This window comes from Chiloscyllium plagiosum, chromosome 9, assembly GCF_004010195.1.
Source record: "Chiloscyllium plagiosum isolate BGI_BamShark_2017 chromosome 9, ASM401019v2, whole genome shotgun sequence".
Taxonomy (NCBI): domain Eukaryota; kingdom Metazoa; phylum Chordata; class Chondrichthyes; order Orectolobiformes; family Hemiscylliidae; genus Chiloscyllium; species Chiloscyllium plagiosum.
The window spans coordinates 45,086,388-45,105,722 of NC_057718.1; the positions used below are offsets into that span (position 1 = coordinate 45,086,388).

At 40.1% G+C, this 19,335-nt stretch overlaps 1 protein-coding gene across 2 annotated transcripts in view; it reads left to right on the forward strand.

Annotated features, from left to right (window-relative positions):
- The window catches only part of LOC122552827 (spermatogenesis-associated protein 7 homolog), a 107,196-nt gene extending 88,808 nt beyond the window's left edge, over nt 1–18,388 (forward strand). Inside the window, exon 6 of one of the 2 annotated variants that reach the window (XM_043695810.1) lies at nt 17,793–18,388. In XM_043695810.1, coding sequence (XP_043551745.1) covers nt 17,793–17,945 — 153 coding nt within the window. In that variant the 3' untranslated portion in view covers nt 17,946–18,388. The remainder of the gene's footprint in view (nt 1–17,792) is intronic. The other variant, XM_043695811.1, reaches the window with a different exon arrangement.
- Nucleotides 18,389–19,335: the final 947 nt, after the last annotated feature.

The window sequence follows — 19,335 nt, forward strand, 5'->3', positions numbered from 1 at the left end:
CTTCTTTATACGTGCCTAGCATTCCTTCAGATGGTTGAAACTGCTTTAACCCAGGCTGGCATAGTCTAGTGACGTGACCTCCTCTGCTGGCTCTGGGTGAAAAGGAAGTTCCACATTGGCACCACTCCACCCAACAGGGCCTCCAGCACCTGCCCACAAAGCGCAGCACCGATTTCCTCCTGTCTGCCATTTCCCAGGCAAATACGAAGCACCTTTGGATTGACAGTGCTCGTTTGGTGCCCAACAAGCTTTTAAAGATCACATGAGGTGGTGGGGTTTCAGTAGATATCCACTGAGTGGTGAGTTGTTCCAAATAGCGGTCATGGTAAGTTGAGGCAGAAATTGAACCATGGCAGACACCATAGTGACACAGCGGGGAAGTAATGAAGGAAGCTTTGTAAGCTAGAACAAGAAAACGTATTCAGCCTTGCAGCAAGAAAAACCTCAAAGAAACCTCAAAGCATCTCAGACTTAGCCAAAAATGTAAGATTCAGGCTTAGGTGTCTGTTTTCGGCTGTTCCTCCTATCCTTCTTAATTACTAAAGTCTGCTATTTTCTGCACTTCTGTATGCTTTTTCTTTTCATTTTGTGTGGTTGCTTACACATTAGTTATCTATGCCTATTTTTTGGCAAATGGAACTCTTAGGGTATTAACTACTTCATCACATTAAACTTCTCTTTGATCTTCTTTCATGTTATCTATTAATCTCTTGCCCAATTTACTGTAGACAATCTCAATTTTCACATTGAAGTCAGCTTAGTTGATCTAGGATCTCAGTAGCTGTTCTGCGTTCCTCTTTTTTCACTACATCTTTGATGATGGTTAATGGAAAAGGATGACATTAAGCATTGTTTTTAAAATTATTTTCAAATATATACTTACTGAACAAAAGACATGCACTAATGTCCCAAGGTTAAGTGGAACAAAAGTCAGGCAGGTAACAGCCAGAAAGCGAGAGGTGGCGAGAGGTGGATGTGAACTATCAGACCATAGGATCCTGCTAGCCATTTCACAAGTAAATAGATACATCAAAACAAGCGAGATTGGGACATCTCACCAGAGAGGAGGAGAAGCTCAAGCAAAAGAAGATTAAAGAAGACCATTCTTGTTCCTCTGGGTTTCACATGAAAGATAGATTGTTTTACCCACCTAGGCCTCCTCTGCGTCCAACTTCTCAACTCATGAGTTCACATGGCAGTAAATAGCTTGCCTTCACAGACCTCTGTTAAAAATGCCATTGGGGATTGATTATTTTGAGAACTGACTCTCATATATTTGCAAGGTTCCCACCCACTTTATGCAGGCTCTTCATCTGACTGTCATACCTTGCAGGTTAGTATCGGATACAGTGAACCCAGTGTTAAATTCCAAGTCAGTAAATAACCTGTACATTGTTAAATCCAGTTGTCTGAATTTTGCCATCTGGGTCACGTTAAATTTTCAATGCCCAATTGCAACAACAGGGATTAAAACTAAATATACTTTTTATGATTTATGATGGAATATTTGGCATGCAACGCTAACAATTGATTTAATGATCCTATTGCCATTTATTACTGCACGTCATTTTATGATCAGCAGGGTGTAACCACATTTTACAAATTACGCTATATAATTTACAAAAGTTAATATTAGAAATGGACAGACTACTTGTGACTGTGTTGAGGCATGAAGTACTTTACTGGGGAGCTCCATGGATGACTTTTCCAATGAACACCACATTTGAATTGCCTATTTAAAATTGATGAGTTTCACTAAAATATAAAAATAAGCAAAGCAGCAAGTTCACTTCAGGTGGAAAGCTAACATTGGAGACCAGTTTGGAAAGATTGCACAATTGTAATGGTCTTCTCTTTTTTAAACCTGACTTATTATCGAATCACAAAAAATATTGTACAGAAGGGCGCGTTCAACACATCACATCTCTTTCAATTTCCTGCTTTTGCCCCATAACGTCACGCTTAAATCTCTGCACCAGAATGGCAGATGAACCATGCTAAATCAGTCAGGAGTGAAATCCTATATGACTTTGACTGTAATGCATTGTATCTCCATTTTGACTTTGCCCTTTTTGCAGATTTTAATCTAGTCATCCACACCATTGTTTTCCAAAGCCTTCGCTTCGTTGCCCAGCTGGTTAAGATTGCCTTGAATTAGTTTCACTGTTGCCTGTAAATCATAGTGATTCTCCACCCTGCACCATGAACTCCAGAGTCCTCCGAACATTTATTCTTGTTCCTGTACTCTTTGTCACTTACACATCATCATCCTCAACTCCTCCATTGTTTCTGTGTTGTCAAGCTGTCTGATGTTAAGTAGTAGATGAGCCGTAATTTCTTTCTGTTAAACATTAGGAAGGCTAAAGGTATTGTCTTTAGCCATCCCATAAACTGAATTCCATCACCACCAAATCAATCCCCTGCCCCAGTGATGTCAGGCTAAACAGAAGCAGCCATTACCTCAGCATCCTCTCAGATGACCAAAACCTCTTGACCAAATGACCACTAAATTTCATCTACCTTTGTTCCCAACTTATCCCATCCACTGCTGAAACATTCAATCATGCCTTCTCATCCCTGGATGGAACTGTTCAACCATTCTCCTTTCCAATCTACTGGCCTCTAATCATTGTAAATTTAAGAACAACAAAACCTTTGCTGCTACATTGTATAAACTAAATTAGCTTCTGCCCTTACATCTCAAATGAATAATTTCACATCCTAATTAAATCTGTTCATAGCTTCTGCTAACTTTCATAGAAAAGTACAGCACAGAACAGGCCCTTAGACCCACAATGTTGTGCCGAGATTTAATCCTAATGTAAAATATAGTAACTTAACCTACGCACCCCTCAACTCACTGCTATCCATGTGCATGTCCATTCGCTTAAATGTCTCCAATGACTTTGCTTCCACCACCTCAGCTGGCAACACATTCCATGCATTCACAACTCTCTGCGTAAAGAACCTACCTCTGATGTCTCCTTTATACCTTCCTCCTAATATCTTAAAACTATGACTTCTTGTACCAGTCAATCCTGCCCTGGGGAAAAGTCTCTGGCTATTGACTCTATGTATTCCACTCATTATCTTGTAATACCTCAATCAGGTCTCCTCTCTTCCTCCTTCTCTCTAGAGAGAAAAGTCCAAGCTTATTCAACTTTTCTTCACAAGGCAAGCCCTCCAGTCTAGGCAGCATCCTGGTAAACCTTCTTTGCACCCTCTCCAAAGCCTCTGTATCTTTCCTACAGTAGGGCGACCAGAACTGGACACAATATTCCAAGTGCGGTCTCACCAGGGACTTGTAGAGCTGCAGCAAAACCTCGCAATAAGGCTCTTAAACTCGATACCCTGTTAATGAAGCCAAAACACTATATGCTTTCTTAACAACCCTATCCACTTGGATGGCAAATTTGAGGGATCTATGTACTTACACACCCAGATCCCTCTGTTCCTCCACACTGCCAAGAATCCTGTCTTTCATCCTTTATTCAGCATTCGAGTTCGACCTTCCAAAGTGAGTCACTTCGCATTTATCCAGGTTGAACTCCATCTGCCATTTCTCAGCCCAGCTCTGCATCCTGTCTATGTTGCACTGCAGCCTGCAGTAGCCCTCTATACTATCGACGACACCTCCAACCTTTGTGTCATCTGCAAATTTTCCAACCCACCCCTCAACCTCTTTATCCAAGTCATTTATAAAAACTACAAAGAGCAGAGGCCCAAGAACAGAGACCTGCGCAACCCCACTTAACACTGTCTTCCAGGCAGAATGCTTTCCATCTACAACCACTCTCTACCTTCTGTCAGCCAGCCAATTCTGAATCCAGATAGCCAAATCTCCCTGTATCCCATACTTCCTGACTTTATGAATGAGCCTACCATGGGAACCCTATCAAATGCCTTGCTGAAATCCATGTACACCACATCCACTGCTCGACTGTTGTGACCTGTCTTGACACCTCCTCAAAGAACTCAATAAGATTTGTGAGGCATGACCTGCCTCTCACAATGCCATGCTGACTGCCTTTAATCATACTATGTTTTGTCAAATAGTCATAAATGCTATCCCTCAATTCTTTCCACAACTTTGCTGACCACAGACGTGAGACTGATTGGTCTGTAATTGCCAGGGATTTCCCTATTACCCTTCTTGAAAAGTAGAACAACATTAGCCTCCTTCTAATCCTCCGGTACAACTCCCATGGAGAGTGAGGAGGCAAAGATCCTCGCTAGTGGCTTAGCAACCTCCTTTCTCGCTTCCTAGAGCAGTCTAGGATAAATCTGGTCTGGCTCTGGGGACTTATCAAATTTAACTTTTTCCAAAATTTCTAGCACATCATCTTCATCAATCTTGATCTGGTCAAGACTGTATCCCAGCTCCTCTAAGTTTTCATTTACAACAAGTTCCCTTTCCTTGGTAAAAACCAAAGCAAAAAACTCATTTAGGGCTTCCCCTATCTGCTCAGACTCCATGCACAAGTTCCCTCCACTATCCCTGATCGGCCCTACCTGCTCCCTGATCATTTTCTTATTCCTCACATATGAGTAAAATACCTTTGGGTTTTCCCTAATCCTTCTTACCAAGCCTTTTTTGTGCCCCCTCCTGGCTCTCCTCAGTCCATTTCCGAGCTCCTTTCTAGCAAGCCTGTTACCCTCTAAATCTGTGCTAGATGCTTGCTTCCTCCACCTTATGTAAGCTGCCTTCTTCCTTTTGAAGAAAAGTTTTTTCGGTTGGCACAGGTTCATAAGGAGATAGAGCGCATGCTCCAAAATGGCATAATCGAAGCGAGTTACAGTGAGCTCACCGTAGTCATGGTGCCAAAGCCAGATAGTACTCAACGGTTATGTGTGGACTATTGCAAAGTCAACGCCGTTACAAAGACAGACGCATATCCAATTCCAGGGTTGGAGGACTGTGTTGAGAAAGCATGACAAGCAACTTACATTTCTAAGTTGAACTTGTTCAGAGACTATTGGCAAGTACCTCTGTCAGAGAGAACAAAGGCAATTTTGGCTTTTGTAACACCAATTGGACTATATCAGCTCAAAGTCATGCCATTTGGTATGAAAAACACTCCAGCCACATTTCAGAGACTGACTAATAAGGTCATTGTCGGATTGCCCAACTGTGTGGTGTACATTGATGACCTAGTGATTTTTAGTCACTCATGGAAGGAACATTTACATCATTTATCAGACTTGCTCGATCAACTTCGGAAGGCGGGCTTTGTGGTAAACCTAGCTAAAAGTGAAGTTGCCAAAGCCCAAGTCAATGTCCTGGAAAATGTTATTGGACATAGACAAATGGCCACACAAGATGAGGAAACAAAAGTAGTTGGGGAATTTCCCACACCGCCAATGAAAAAAGCAGTACTGGGGTTGAGTGGATTTTACCAAAAGTTTGCATCAAACTTTAGCAGTGTGGCTGCTCCACTCACCGAATTGTTAAAAAAAGGGCAAAAAGTTTCAGTGGACAGCAGACTGTCAAAAGGCATTTGACAGCCTAAAATCTGTGTTAACCACACCCCAATATTAACCACACCAGATTATATTAAGCTTTTCAAGTTGGCTATCGATGCCAGTGATGTAGGCATGGATGCAGTACTCCTGCAGGAAGATGACGAGGGAATAGAAAGACCCATCGGGTATTTTTCCAGGAAGTTGAACGTTCATCAACAGAAATATTCAATGGTGGAGAAAGAGACTTTAAACTTGGTGTTGGCATTACAACATTACAGTGTTTATATTACCAGCAATGCATTTGAGACAATCATATATACCGATCACACGCATTGACATTTGTGGAAAAACCTAAGGACAAAAACGCCAGACTGTTTAAATGGAGCTTGTTGTTGCAGCCATTCAATTTGACAATTGTGCATGTGGCAGGTTGGGAACACATGATCGCCAATGCATTGTCAAGATTCCAATGAGATATTGAGGCATTCGGTGGTGGGTGTACCATGGCCTGAATTTGCATTTGGTTGTGCATGTTTGCATGTTTATAGTCAGTCTAGTATATATATGTGTGTGTTTAGACTTGTAACCGGGTTTTGAAGGGTTAAAAATGAAGCCATCTTTTGGTATTGATTGTTCTTTTTTTTAAAAAGGGGGAAGGTGTCACAAAGCTAGTCGCGTTTTCTAAAAGCTGTTCCTTTGCTCAAGGAGAATCCATCCTTGATTTTTTTCAGAGGGGCAATAAACCGGTCTGGGCTCCAATCAGTCTGGTTTGGTAGAGATGAAAAATATTTTGAGAGGCCTTTTGTTTATATGGAAACAGATGAGACTTCAGGCGAAAGTGGTCATGTTTTAGAAGTGACCTGTATAATGAAAAGGGAGTGGTCAGCTCTTTAGCTAAAGCTGAGCTGAGCTGATCAGTTTTAGTTCAGTCTTGAACATGGAAATTCAACAGGGACCGGTGTGGAAACTCTCTCTCTTTCTACCCTTAAACTTCAACCTGTAAGCATGTGTTCCATTTATACTGGATTTTAAAGGGAGTTTGGTTATTGGGACTGTTGTGTATATTTGGAACAACATAATTAAGTCTAGTTGGATAGGCTGAGTTCTGTAGGGGTTCTTTATTCTGTTCCTTGTGGTTCATTGTGTAATACATTTTTGTCTGTTTTAAAATCTAGTAGTCAACCCTAGTTGGATAGGCTGAGTTCTGTAGGGGTTCTTTATTCTGTTCCTTGTGGTTCATTGTGTAACGTTGTGAATACATTTTTGTCTGTTTTAAAATCTAGTAGTCAACCTAGCTAACTTAACCTGGGTAATTTTCACTGTACACTTACCGAAACAAATTGCAAAGTTATGATCTGGGGCTGCCTGCCCCCAAGAATGTTTTGAGTGGTCTGGCCTAGTCCATAACACTTTCTCCTGCACTCCTGATCAAATCAAGGTTGATCGTTTAACTGGATGGTAATATCAGAGTAAAGGACTATGTGAGGCCATGAGGTTACAATTGTGACTGAATTAATTCTGCGGCAGCTGATAGCTCATACGTCATGCATAACTACTTCTAATCTATTCTATTTAGCACAGTGACAGTGTCACCACAACACAATCATCAGTATCTTTTTCCTCCAATTTCTATTACTCTGGTACAATCTCCTCTCCATTCCACTCTCCATTCCTCAAAATATGAATTTCCCATCTCTCCATGCCCTATCATTGTTTCCTGTGCCTACAGCAATGTAGGCAGTACAACAAAAATACTCATCCTACCATCATTCCTCTCCTTTAAGATACAGTCATTCTGCCGTATCTATAGGAGTTCCGTTCTTGAAAACCCCGGTAAATGATTACATTTGTGAGTACAAAGCTTGTTTTAAAATAGGTTAAAAATTGCAATTGTTGGATTATTGCCCACAGATGTTGATCTTTGTTGCTACTTATTCTTTGGTACAGTTAGGCAAATATGTGGTTCATGATTTTGTGAATACAGAGGATTTACTGTACTCATTAAGAGATAGGTTACACATTGTGACATCTCTTGCTTTACCTTACATTCCACTTTTAATGGGTTTGACTCTAAAAGGTCCCTGATATTAAACATGCTACTATATATAAAGGCATGTCAATATATTAATTCCAACTCTCATTGAACATAACTAAACTTTTTTTTATTGTTTTAGACCTAACAAACAAGGAAGAATGTAAGTTACGTAAACAAAGATTTAGTCACAAATATGCCCCAAGGTTTTGCTGGTGGGAGTGCCATCCACAGGACATTGGATAAGAGCAGAGAGCCACTTCAAAGCTATTTGTTCTGGGAGCATTGTCTGGGAACCAGTCATTCTATTTCCTTGCCCAATATTTCCCTAGTTGTATGTTATGTCCCTATTCCTGTTGTTGTACTCCTGTACTGCTGATGTTGGAAGAACTTGGGTAAAATTGATTGACTTTTTCTAGTGAGGCTGGCTTTTGTTACATTTTATGGTTTTATATTAGACATGCAGGTTCAAGCCATTGTCCAACTGAGCTAGTTTTTTTGGGTGCATATTCACTTTGCCGCATGGTATAGCTGTCAAAAATCATAAGATTTCATGGAGCCTCTTCACTTTTTGCTTCTTGCAAAATCAGCCAAGAGGATGGAAGCAGCAACGTATACCCTTTGTCCATTATAAATACTGCAGATGCTGGAAATCCGAAATATAAACATTAAATGTTGGAGAAACTCAGCAGTCTAGTAGCAAGTGTGGACAGAGAAACCGAGTTAACATTTCAAGTCCAAAGGTACTTATTTGTCCAATATGAATCCTTAGCACTCGTGTAGTTGTAGAACCCAATATCTCTATTGTCAATTATATTCTAAAAATGTCATTGTTTGACAGAAAGCAGTCATATTCCCAAACCTTATCACATGATAATTGGCAGTAAGGGAGGAAATTCTTAGTTAATCCATCCAGAAAGGTCCTATGTTTCATAATTGCAGCATCTTAAATTATTCAAGAATTCTTAACTCTTGTACTCAATAAGTAAGTCTATGCCATGTGTGAATTCTGCTGGTGTAAAAGTATCCTGACATCAGCTTTCAATGTTGAGTCTGTGCCTCCTTATCCTAATTACTGTGTTTATGTGTACTGCAACACCAGGAGGAGCACTTCCTGAAAATGCTCAGAGGCAATGTCAGGCACAATACTTCAGAGATGCTTTCATGTGCAGCTGGTGTCTTATAACTCATTTGGAACTAGACAGACAGTCTAAATTAAGTTTTGAGATGCAAACCAAAAACTGTTATTAGGGTGTAAATTAAAACAGAATATGTCAGGATTGACTATACGACTCCAAAAATATTCTGTTCATTTGCCAGTCTTTATTGTTAAAAGTCTCATCAGAAATGCACTGAGTGATGTGTTCTTTAACATGACTTTTTGTAGATGCTACTAGAAATCCTCGAGAAGCATCAAAATTATGACTTACTCCATTATGTACTATTTCTGAATAGTTGCTACTTTCTGCAAATGAATGCATTTACAATGAGGCTGTCCCTGAAACACTTAGTGACAGTTTATAATTCTTCCACCTGTGACAAAGGTATTTGTTCATCATGATTTGAAAGCATTAAAAAAAGTCTTCATTTAATGTAGGGTTTGAGACAATGACCATTGGGTTAAGAGCTCCATTAGCTAAAAATGCACCAGCCAGTATATGCAGGAATTGGGATTTTGAGTACGTGCCTCTGTTGTGAATGTCACCACTAAGTGGAGCAACAAGCAGCTCGAGCAGGAAAACAACCAGTTTTTATCTCTGGCTTAATCTGTGTGTGTGCCTCCAGGCATTTTATCAGCCATTTTGGATTCTAGATGAGTGGATGGATCTCTGCAACAGCAGGAAGAACCTTCCCTAGCTGGGTGGCTGGAGAGGGCTGAGTCAATGCGGCAAAGGACCGGCAATCGAGGAGACCCACTTCACAGATACTGCTGTGCCGGGGAAGCTTCTCTTCATCAGCCCTAGCCGGATTTTCTGTGACTCCCCTTACCCTCAGCCTCCCCAGCATCCCGGTTTAATGACCTTATCTACATATGTACAGGGGAACATTTTGGTGTTCTGGACCAATGGTCATTTGGACTAATGCTGTTGGTCCTGCCTCCAGCAGAAAGGCATCAAGATCTGTTGAGACATGTGTTGCCAGCCACCGTGTAGGCTGAGTGTATTCAGGTAGCTGATCCTGACACCTCTCTGGTCAACTAGCAGAATATGAGGATGCAGATGCTGGAGATCAGAGTCAAAATGTGTGGTGCTGGAAAAGCACAGCTGCTCAGGCAGCATTGAAGGAGCAGGAGAGTCAATGTTTCGAGCATAAGCTCTTCATCAGACTGTCCTGCTCTTCAGTTGCTGCCTGACTGGCTGTGCTTTTCCAGCACCACACTTTTTGACTCCAAACTCTCTGGTCAACATCATGAGTCACCAACTGTCCAAGTCTGCTCGTTAGTGTCGAGTTTATACCCTTCTGGCTCATCTGCTAGAATAGATATATCCAAAGTTAGTGCTTAAGAGATATGGTAAATAATGCTTCATGGTCTGGCATATTAGACACTGTTCCTCCTCAAGCAAATCTAGAAGAAGAAAGGAGAAATATTGGCTTGTGTCTTGGTAAGCCAACTTCATGTCCAACATTTAGGGCTGAGTCTCACGTTGTTTTGGCTAAGTGCAAGTTAGGTTAATTGTTTTTGGAGAGTTTCTCGCTGTGAGGCCTGAAGGATTTCCCACTATAATGCGATACTCACTGGATATGTGCCATAACACATCCCTGATGCCCACACCATCTTTTAAAGGCCATTGTGCACACCACTGCTGTTTTGTCAATTACACAGCAAAGCCATGCTGAGGCATAAACATTGCCAATGAGCAATGCCTCACTAAGTTGATTAGAATGTACATCAAAAAGTAAAATTTGTAACTAAGTTCTGTTTCTGAGCTTTTCATAACAAGAGAGTTTGGGTGTGTCGATCACAACTCTGATTGGCAGATGCAACTGAGTTCATGTTCAATAACTAATTAAATGTCACAATTTACTCTTACAAATATCAATATGCCTCTTGGATCATAAAGTTATAGAGTCATAGAGCTGTACGGCATGGAATCAGACCCTTCGGTCCAATGCATCCATGCCGACCGGATATCCTAAATTAATCTAGTCCCATTTGCCAGTATTTGCCCTATATCCCTCCAAACCCATCCTATTCATAGACCCATCCAGACTCCTTTCAACTGTTCCAATTGTACCAGCCTCCACCATTTCCTCTGGCAGCTCATTCCAAAGACGCACCACCATCTGCATGAAAATGTTGCCCTCTAGGTCTCTTCTAAATCTTTCTCCCTCACCTTAAACTTATGCTCTCCAGTTTTGGACTCCACTAGCCTGGGGAAAAGCTCTTGGCTATTCACCATATCTATACTCCTCATGATTTTATAAACTTTTATATGTTCACCCCTCAGCCTCGAATGCTCTACAGAAAATAGCCTCAGTCTATCTAGCCTCTCCCTATAGCTGAAACCCTCCAAACCTGGCAACATCCTTATAAATCTTTTCTGAACCCTTTCAAGTTTCACAACATCTTTCCAATAGCAAGGAGACCAGAATTGAACGCAGTATCCCAAAAGTGGCCCAATCAATGTCCTGTATAGCCGCAACATGATTTCCCAACTCATATATGTAATTCACTGACTAATAAAGGCAAGCATACAAAACATCTTCTTCACTATCCTGTCCACCTGTGACTCCACTTTCAAAGAACTATGAACCTGCACTCCAAGGTGTATCAGATATAGAACTCTTTGGATTCTGATAAGGGTATTTGATTTTATCATCAAAACTTCCTCTATTTCAAACTCAGTTATAAAGTTAATATAACACTAATCAGGGATTAAAGTAAGGCAATGTATTCTCCCTTCTAAGAAAACAATTGTTATTATATAGAGGATGAAGAAAATCAGAATGCATTAAAATAAGTCTGTGCTTAATTTATGAATAAATCATGTGATGCAATAATAGTCTAATGGAGCTTCTTTCTTACATTGTAAATCATTCTGAAACGCTTTTAGAAACAGTTGAGTCAACGATCTTTGCTTGCACTAATTAAATGATATAGTCAGTTCCAGTAGCCCTTCATAGAACATTTTTTAACATAACGCAGATGACCATTAGAGGTATTATGGAGGTATTTTGCAGTATTTTTGCTTATTGGTGTTGTGATAAAAGGTGTATAATATGTTATTATTATTTGTCATTTGGACTCTAAAATAGAAGCAGATGGATTTTATACAAAACCATTACAAAAACAGAAATTGATGGAAAGATACATCAGATCTGGCAGCATATGTGGAGAGAAATCAGAGTTAATGTTGTAGGTTCAGTGAGTGACTCTTCTTCAGAACTGACGGTAGCTCGGAAAAAAAATAATGTAGAATATAGGGTGGCGAAAGGGGTAAAGAGCAAACGATAGGTGGAGATAGAAAGAGAGAAAACACAGTTGGACAAATGAAGCCATGGAGAATGAATAATGGGGACTACTAGTGGCTAACAGTGGGTTGTGTGTAATAGCAGATCATGTGGTAACAAGGCTTGGTGTGTGGGGGTGGGGGAAGGTGTGGGGAAGGTGCTCAAGCACCTCTGATTTCCAGCATTCATAGTTCTTTGGGTTTTTTGATTTTATTGAATTCTGTGAAGAGGTCCTTGAAAAGGTCAGAAAGTGATTTGAAATAGGGACTTAAATGCATCATTTCCTTGAAGACTTCTGTTGCTAAAGAATATCTGCAGCCCTGTGTGAATAGGTTTTGGTGACTAATCACCATGATAATGAATAAAAAAAGCAAACAAATTATCTAAGTTACAAGGTTTCATACTGGGATATGACTTGTCCCAGTAAACTGGGATCATAACAGTATGGCAATAACTTGATGAAGTTTTTCAATGGAACTGCAACTAATGATTTTTCAAATACAGGGATTTTGTAAATACCTGTGTAGAACTGTTTGAAAACTGACAGAAAACATGTTATACCAGGATCGCTGATGTGTTTATTGGAAGTTAAGGAAGCTTCCCTGCAGCGAAGGCAGAATTTCAGAGTAGAAAATAACATACAGAAACTGGCTTAAGATCTGTGTACATCTCTGTCTCTCCAAGAATGTGTTTACAGCAGATGCTAATGACGAAAGTAAGAGAATAAAGCTATTAATTGAAGAGGTGGTGCTATGAAGCATTACACAACTGAAAAGACTCGAATAGAAACATTGGCTGGAATTTATTGGAGTTTGCAGGGATTGTATCACTGTAGCCAAAAGTGTACAGTGAGGCAGGGATGATGCTGCTTTGCAAGAGCCATGCCTGTGTTTTGTGCACTACAACCAATTGCTCCCAAGAGTTGCCAATTTAATCAGAGGCGGCTCAGGAGTAACACTGGTCACTGGTGAGGTTTGTAGAAGACCCAGTGCCTACAGGCGGGAGCTGCGGACCTCAGGCTAAGGGCAGGATGGGGAACCATTGGGGGTTATCAGTGAGAACATTATTGGGCCTTCAGGGATTACCTCCTCTGCCCAAGACCCCTCTTGATTTCAAAAAATCACCCCCCTCCCAGAAGGTTGCTGGTGGAAGACTTCATGCAGCATTGGGTTGATCTGTTGTCGTCTCTATGTTTTGATCTTAATTTCCTACTTGGTCTTTATGTATGAATTTTGGCTGGCTGCCTCTTTGGAGTGACTTAGGTCTCTGAACAAGTAGGGGGAACAATCTGAATTGGCTCCTCATGGATTCCAGTGCCAATCCCTGCCTCCTTGAGAGTTGACAAAATTCATCATATTGTGACAGAAACTAACATTTCATAAGGGATTAACGAGCAAAAATTTCTGTATACATCCTTTAGATTGTTTTTAAGTAAAGGATAGTGTTGCTCAATGCCATCTTTTTGGTAGAAAGTTGGGCAGAGGCCCCATCCATTTGCCTTGTTACTGTTGAATATTATGGAAAACCACCTTTTTATATCCTCATAGGCCTGCAAATGAAGAGTGGACAATTGTTCTTCAAGTAGTGCTACCACTGAAATATTGTAAGGAGATATTGCAAGAAACATATGACATTCCTATGGCAGAATTTACAGGAATAGGGAAAACCTAGACATCAATAAAAAAATAATTTACTTGGTCAGGACTTCAGAAGAATGTTGGGCAATGCTATACGTACGTGTGTAATCATCATGTATTCAAGCTGATAGCTTTAATACCCATATTGGTTGTGAAAAATTAGCCAATTGTGCATTATTGTGTAGAATCATTGCTAAAAAATGAAAATGGAACACGAGAATGTCCTGGCATATGATTTACAGAAGATATCACTTTTATTACAATTTTGGATACAGTATTAGTGGAATGTTTAACTCAGTTTTTACTCAGTATGGGCTACCAATTTCAAAACAATATGATCAGAGTTCTAACTTTACACCTAAAATGTTTCAAGATGTAATTTACGGATGAAGTCCAAACCATCATTTGAAACACAGGGAGCTTTTGTAAAGAAGAAGGAGATGTACACAGTTTGCAAAGCAAATTTCCTACAATTCAACTAGCCAATACTAAACTACTACGACCATTCATAGATCATAGAATCTGTACAGTGTGGAAACAGACCATTCAGCCCATCAAGTCTAAATTGACTCTTTGAAGAGCATCCCACCTAAACCTGCCCACCCCACCCTATCCTGTAACCCTGCATTTTCTGATGGCTAATCCACTTAGCCTGCCCATCCCTGGATCCTTGGGGCAATTTAGCATGGCATATTTTTACAAATTTCCTGTTTTCCTGAGTAAGCCAACTGAATTGTCTCATTGTTGTTCCTCTGTGAAAATAAATTGCCTACTGCAGCCTCACAGCGCCAAGGAGCTGTCTTCAATTCCACTCTCAGACAGCTGTCTGTGTGAAGTTTGTACATTCTCCCTGTGTCTGTGTAGGTTTTCTTTGGGTGCTCTGGTTTCCTCCCAAAGTCCAAAGATATGCAGGTTAGATGGATTAGCCATGCTAAATTGCCTAGGAGAAAGTGAGGACTGCAGATACTGGAGTTCAGAGCTGAAAAATGTGTTGCTGGAAAAGCGCAGCAGGTCAGGCAGCATCCAAGGAGCAGGAGAATCGACGTTTTGGGCATAAGCTTTCCTGAAGAAGGGCTTATGCTCGAAACGTCGATTCTCCTGCTCCTTGGATGCTGCCTGACCTGCTGCGCTTTTCCAGCAACACATTTTTCATGCTAAATTACCCATAGTGTCTAGGGATGTGTAGGTTAGGTGGATTGGCAATGCTAAATTACCCATAGTGTCTAGGGATGTGTAGGTTAGGCTGGATTGGCCATACTAAATTACCCATAGTGCCTAGGGATGTGCAGGTGATATGGATTGGCCATGCTAAATTACCCATAGTGTCTAGACATGTGCAGGTTAGGTGGATTGGCTATGTTAAATTACTCATAGTGTCTCGGGATGTGCAGGTTCGGTGGATTGGCCATGCTAAATTACCCATAATGTCTACGGATGTGCAGGTTAGGTGGATTGGGCATGGTAAATTGCCCATAATTTCTAGGAATGTGCAAGTTAGGTGTATTGGCCATGTTAAATTACCCATAGTGTCTAGGGGTGTGCAGATTAGGTGGATTGGCCATGCTAAATTATCCATAATGTCTAGGGATGTACAGGTTAGGGTAGATTGGCCATGCTAAATTACCCATTGTCTCTAGGAATGTGTAGGTTAGTTGAATTCGCCATGGGAAATGCCGGGTTACAGGGACTGGGTAGGGGATTGGATCTGGGTGGAATGCTCTTTGGAAGATTGTTTGGACTTGATGGGCCGAATGGCCTCCTCCCTACATTGTAGGGATTCTATGATTACCAGTGAATTAAAGCCTGTCCATCAGTTTGCAGAAAACATTGTGCAATCATTGATGGGAGTCCAGCAGATTGTGAGAAATACTTGTGTGGTCTGGACTGATGACATAGAACTCTTGTTTTCTCACAACTCAAAGGTATTGTGAGTCCAACTGTTGGTCTATTTCTGAATCCATGACTGAATGTGTACTTGAAGTGAAGGAGCAAAGCTAATATTTTAGTGTAGACATTTAGTAATTAGCAATCTTCTTTGTTGTTTTGTGAAAGTATAAGTTTTTATAATAAATAGTTACTTTTCCTGTTCATTACTTTTGGGTTCCTAATAGTAGTCAGTCTGTTAAGTCAGTTGATTTTTGTGATTTAATTAACTTCATAGACATTTATAATGATTTTGGAATAGTGGGGCTTGATTACCAGTGCATTCTTCACAAGTAAGTCATGACAGATAACAAATAGTGAAACCGGGGATGCAGACACTGGTATTCGGCATATTTCTGGTAGCCATATATCAAATAAGTTGAGATTATCCAGCCTCCAAAAGGCTAAAGACTGAGGAGAAAAGTTGGAGCTGTGCCACCTCCTGGCAAATGGCAGGATGGCAGTCGATGTTTGGTTGCCTGGGGTAACCAAATGATAGAGTTGCATTAATACTTGTTGACAAAATGCAAATGAGCCCTCTCATTGACCCTGCAAGTTGCAGTGAATTCAGTGTTGGAAGACATGACCAAGCACAGTACAAGTGCCAGCAAAATATCCCAAAGAAAGCTGTGACAAAAGGAAAGGAAATCAGGATCTAGATATTCCCATGCATTGTCCCATTGTTCCTTGGTCAGACTTGTGCTATTAGAATCCAGAATGTTGTTATTGAGTGTGCAGTGAAGATTCTAATCACTTGCTGTGCAAAAACGCTTTTTGTTTTATGTCACCATTTGTTCTATTGCCATTAAATGTGCTATAACCTCAACCTCAGGCATCACCAACACCACCCCACTTCCTTGCCACTTTTCTGTGCAAGCACAGTGATTGTAACACTTGTTTCTTTAGCTCATGCTCTCCCACTATTCAGCACCCCAAAGCCTCCTCCCAAGTGAAATAACAGATTACTTGTACTTCTTTCACTGTGTTGCATTATATTACATTCACTGCTCATGATGTGAAGTTTTGTTCTTTGTGGAGACAAAGCATAAGTTGGGTGACAGCTTTTTAAAACATTTCCATTCAGTCCCCAATTTAATTTTAATTCTTCACCTTCTTCCCATTCTGCCCTCACTGTCCTTGGTCACTTACACTATTAAGTCCAGCATAAGCTTGAAGAACAGCACCTCTTCTTTTAACTAAGTCTTCTGAACTGAAAGCTTTCCATTGGGGTTCTACAACTTAAGATCAATGGCAGCTGCTGGTGATACTTCTGTTTTCCTTTACTTACTCTGAATTTTTTTTGTTTCTTTACATTATAATTTTCCTTTATCTTGCTCCATCATCCTTTTTGTAGTTTAATCTCGGTTTGCACGCAACCCTGTCACAGTGCTTCCTGTATGTTCTGTTCCTTTCCTCTTGTCCTGCTTCTGTATTTGTTTAAAATCCTTTCCTCTCTCTTTGTATCCAGTTCTGAACTGAAGCATTAACCCTTTATATCCATATGTACTGCCTTCCTTCCTGAGTATTTCTAGCACTTTTAGTTTTAGTCAATTTGATACTTTTACATTGTCCACAACAGACAATATATGATCTCTTTGAGTATGATTCCCACTGAGGTACTAGGTTAAGCCACCAATGAACTGATATTGTTCAATCTTGAGAATGATAGTTCAGTGGTTATGTTATTGGACCAGTAATTCAAAGAGCTAAATTAATTATCTGGACTTGAGACATGAGCTCAACACTTTAAACTCACATAATGACATAAATGGTAATGGTATTAAATAGATGTGTTGGATAATAAAATAAATGATGTGGGAGAGTATAGCACCAGAAGGCATGATCTCAGAATAAGGGGTCACTAATTTAAGACCAAGATAAGGAGGAATTTGTTCTCTCATGGGGAAATGAATTCTGTAGAATACTTTATTGCAGAGGGCTGTAGAGGCTGTGTTATTAAGTAAATTCAAGGCTGAGTTAGATTTTTAATCAGTAAGGAAATCAAGCATTCGGGGAAAACACAGGAAAGTGGAGTTGAGGATTGTCAGAGCAGCAATGATCTCATTGAATGGTGAAGCAGACCTGATTGACTGCATGGTCTACGACTATTCCTATGTCTTATGATTTAAATTCACAGAATAGTCTGAAAAATAACTACATAGATTTGCAAAACTAAGTTGGCAGTGTCCTTTCCCCAAATTAATGGAATATTGTATTTTGATCATGCAATCATGCTATATTAAATAATAGTAAATCTAATTAAACATTTCTTTACCTCTCTATAGGACAAGTTGAAAAATATCCTACAAAACCTGAGACATGAGCTGCAAACAGATCTAACTGTTAGCTTCTCTGAATACAGGACAGAAGCAGAGAAAATTCTACTTCTCAGTAAAACATCTGACAGAGCACACAGAGCTGCAGGAAAACGTGAGTGAAGCACACTGAAAGAGAACTCAGACCTGACTGACAATGAGAACATATATCCAAGAAAATGGCAAAAACAGAATGAGTTTGAAAACTTGAGGAAAAAACTCGCTATACAACTTTCTATAACAGATCAAGATTTCAAGTAACATGTTCACTCTGAAGATAAGTAGCAAGGATGTATAATATATCACCTATCAAGATCACTGCGTTCATAATAGATACCCTAGATGACCAGTTCTTTTACCAGTTTCAGGAGATACCGAAGTAAAGCTTACTAAGGTCATTGAGACCTATCATTATCACTTTTCTGCCCTTTAGGTTTCAAATTTACTTGTAATTTATCAATTTCCAGTAATGAGTAGATGGTGAAACTTCCTGCTCCACTCATATAACTCTGAAAAGATTATCTGAATGTTCTATTGAGCAATAAAAATGATTTATCTTCCAGCTACATTTCTTCCTTTTATTTGTGGAAGCAAAATTGTGAATTTGTTATAACTGAGGGACAACTTTAGCTTTATTATCTTAATACGCACTACATAATGACGCTTGCAAAAAGGATCCTAAGAAGTCTTCAATTCTTTTGATTTGTGAAGATTGTTTATTGGAGGATAGGGCTGCAAGGATGTTTTAGATTGTTGATGGCTGATATTTGCACACCAGCTTTCCCAGACCAGACAAACAAATAAATGGCTAACTTAAGCTTTGAGTAGAAACCATCTGTACCACAAGGAAGAAAGCATTTTCTCACTGCAAGACCGGTTCAAGTTGCCCATTACCTTACTAGCTGAAAGAACCTGGAAATAAACTGCTCCCTAATGAAATATGAACATACCAGCAAAGTGCCCCAAATTATGCGCACATTCATGGCAATTCATGTCCCTCACCTAGCCTCCATGATTGAGTTAAGCTTCATGTGGAGAAAGCAGAGTCTAATGATGACACAATGGGAGCAATTTTTACCTCCAACAATGTAATGTTGATTACTTGTAAATATATAACATATGAACATAGGAGCAAGAATAATTTATTCAGCTCCTCTATAGAACCATGGAATCATCAAAAAGTTACAGCGCAGTAAGAATCCATTCAACTCATCATGTCTGTGCTGGCTAAAAAATAACTTGTAAGGATGTCAACCCCTCCAATACTTGTTCTTGAATTCTGCTTATTGTACCTATTCTCACAGTCCTACTCCAACTAGAACACCTGTGTCGTCCCTTTACTTTAGGAGAACGTGAGGCCTTCAGATGCTGGAAATCAGAGTTGAGAGTGTGGTGCTGGAAAAGCACAGCAGGTGAGGCAGAATCCAAGGAGCAGGAGAATCAACGTTTCAGGCATAAGCCCTTCATCAGGAGTAAGGCTTGTGAGCCAAGGCGGGGGGGGGGAGAGATAAAT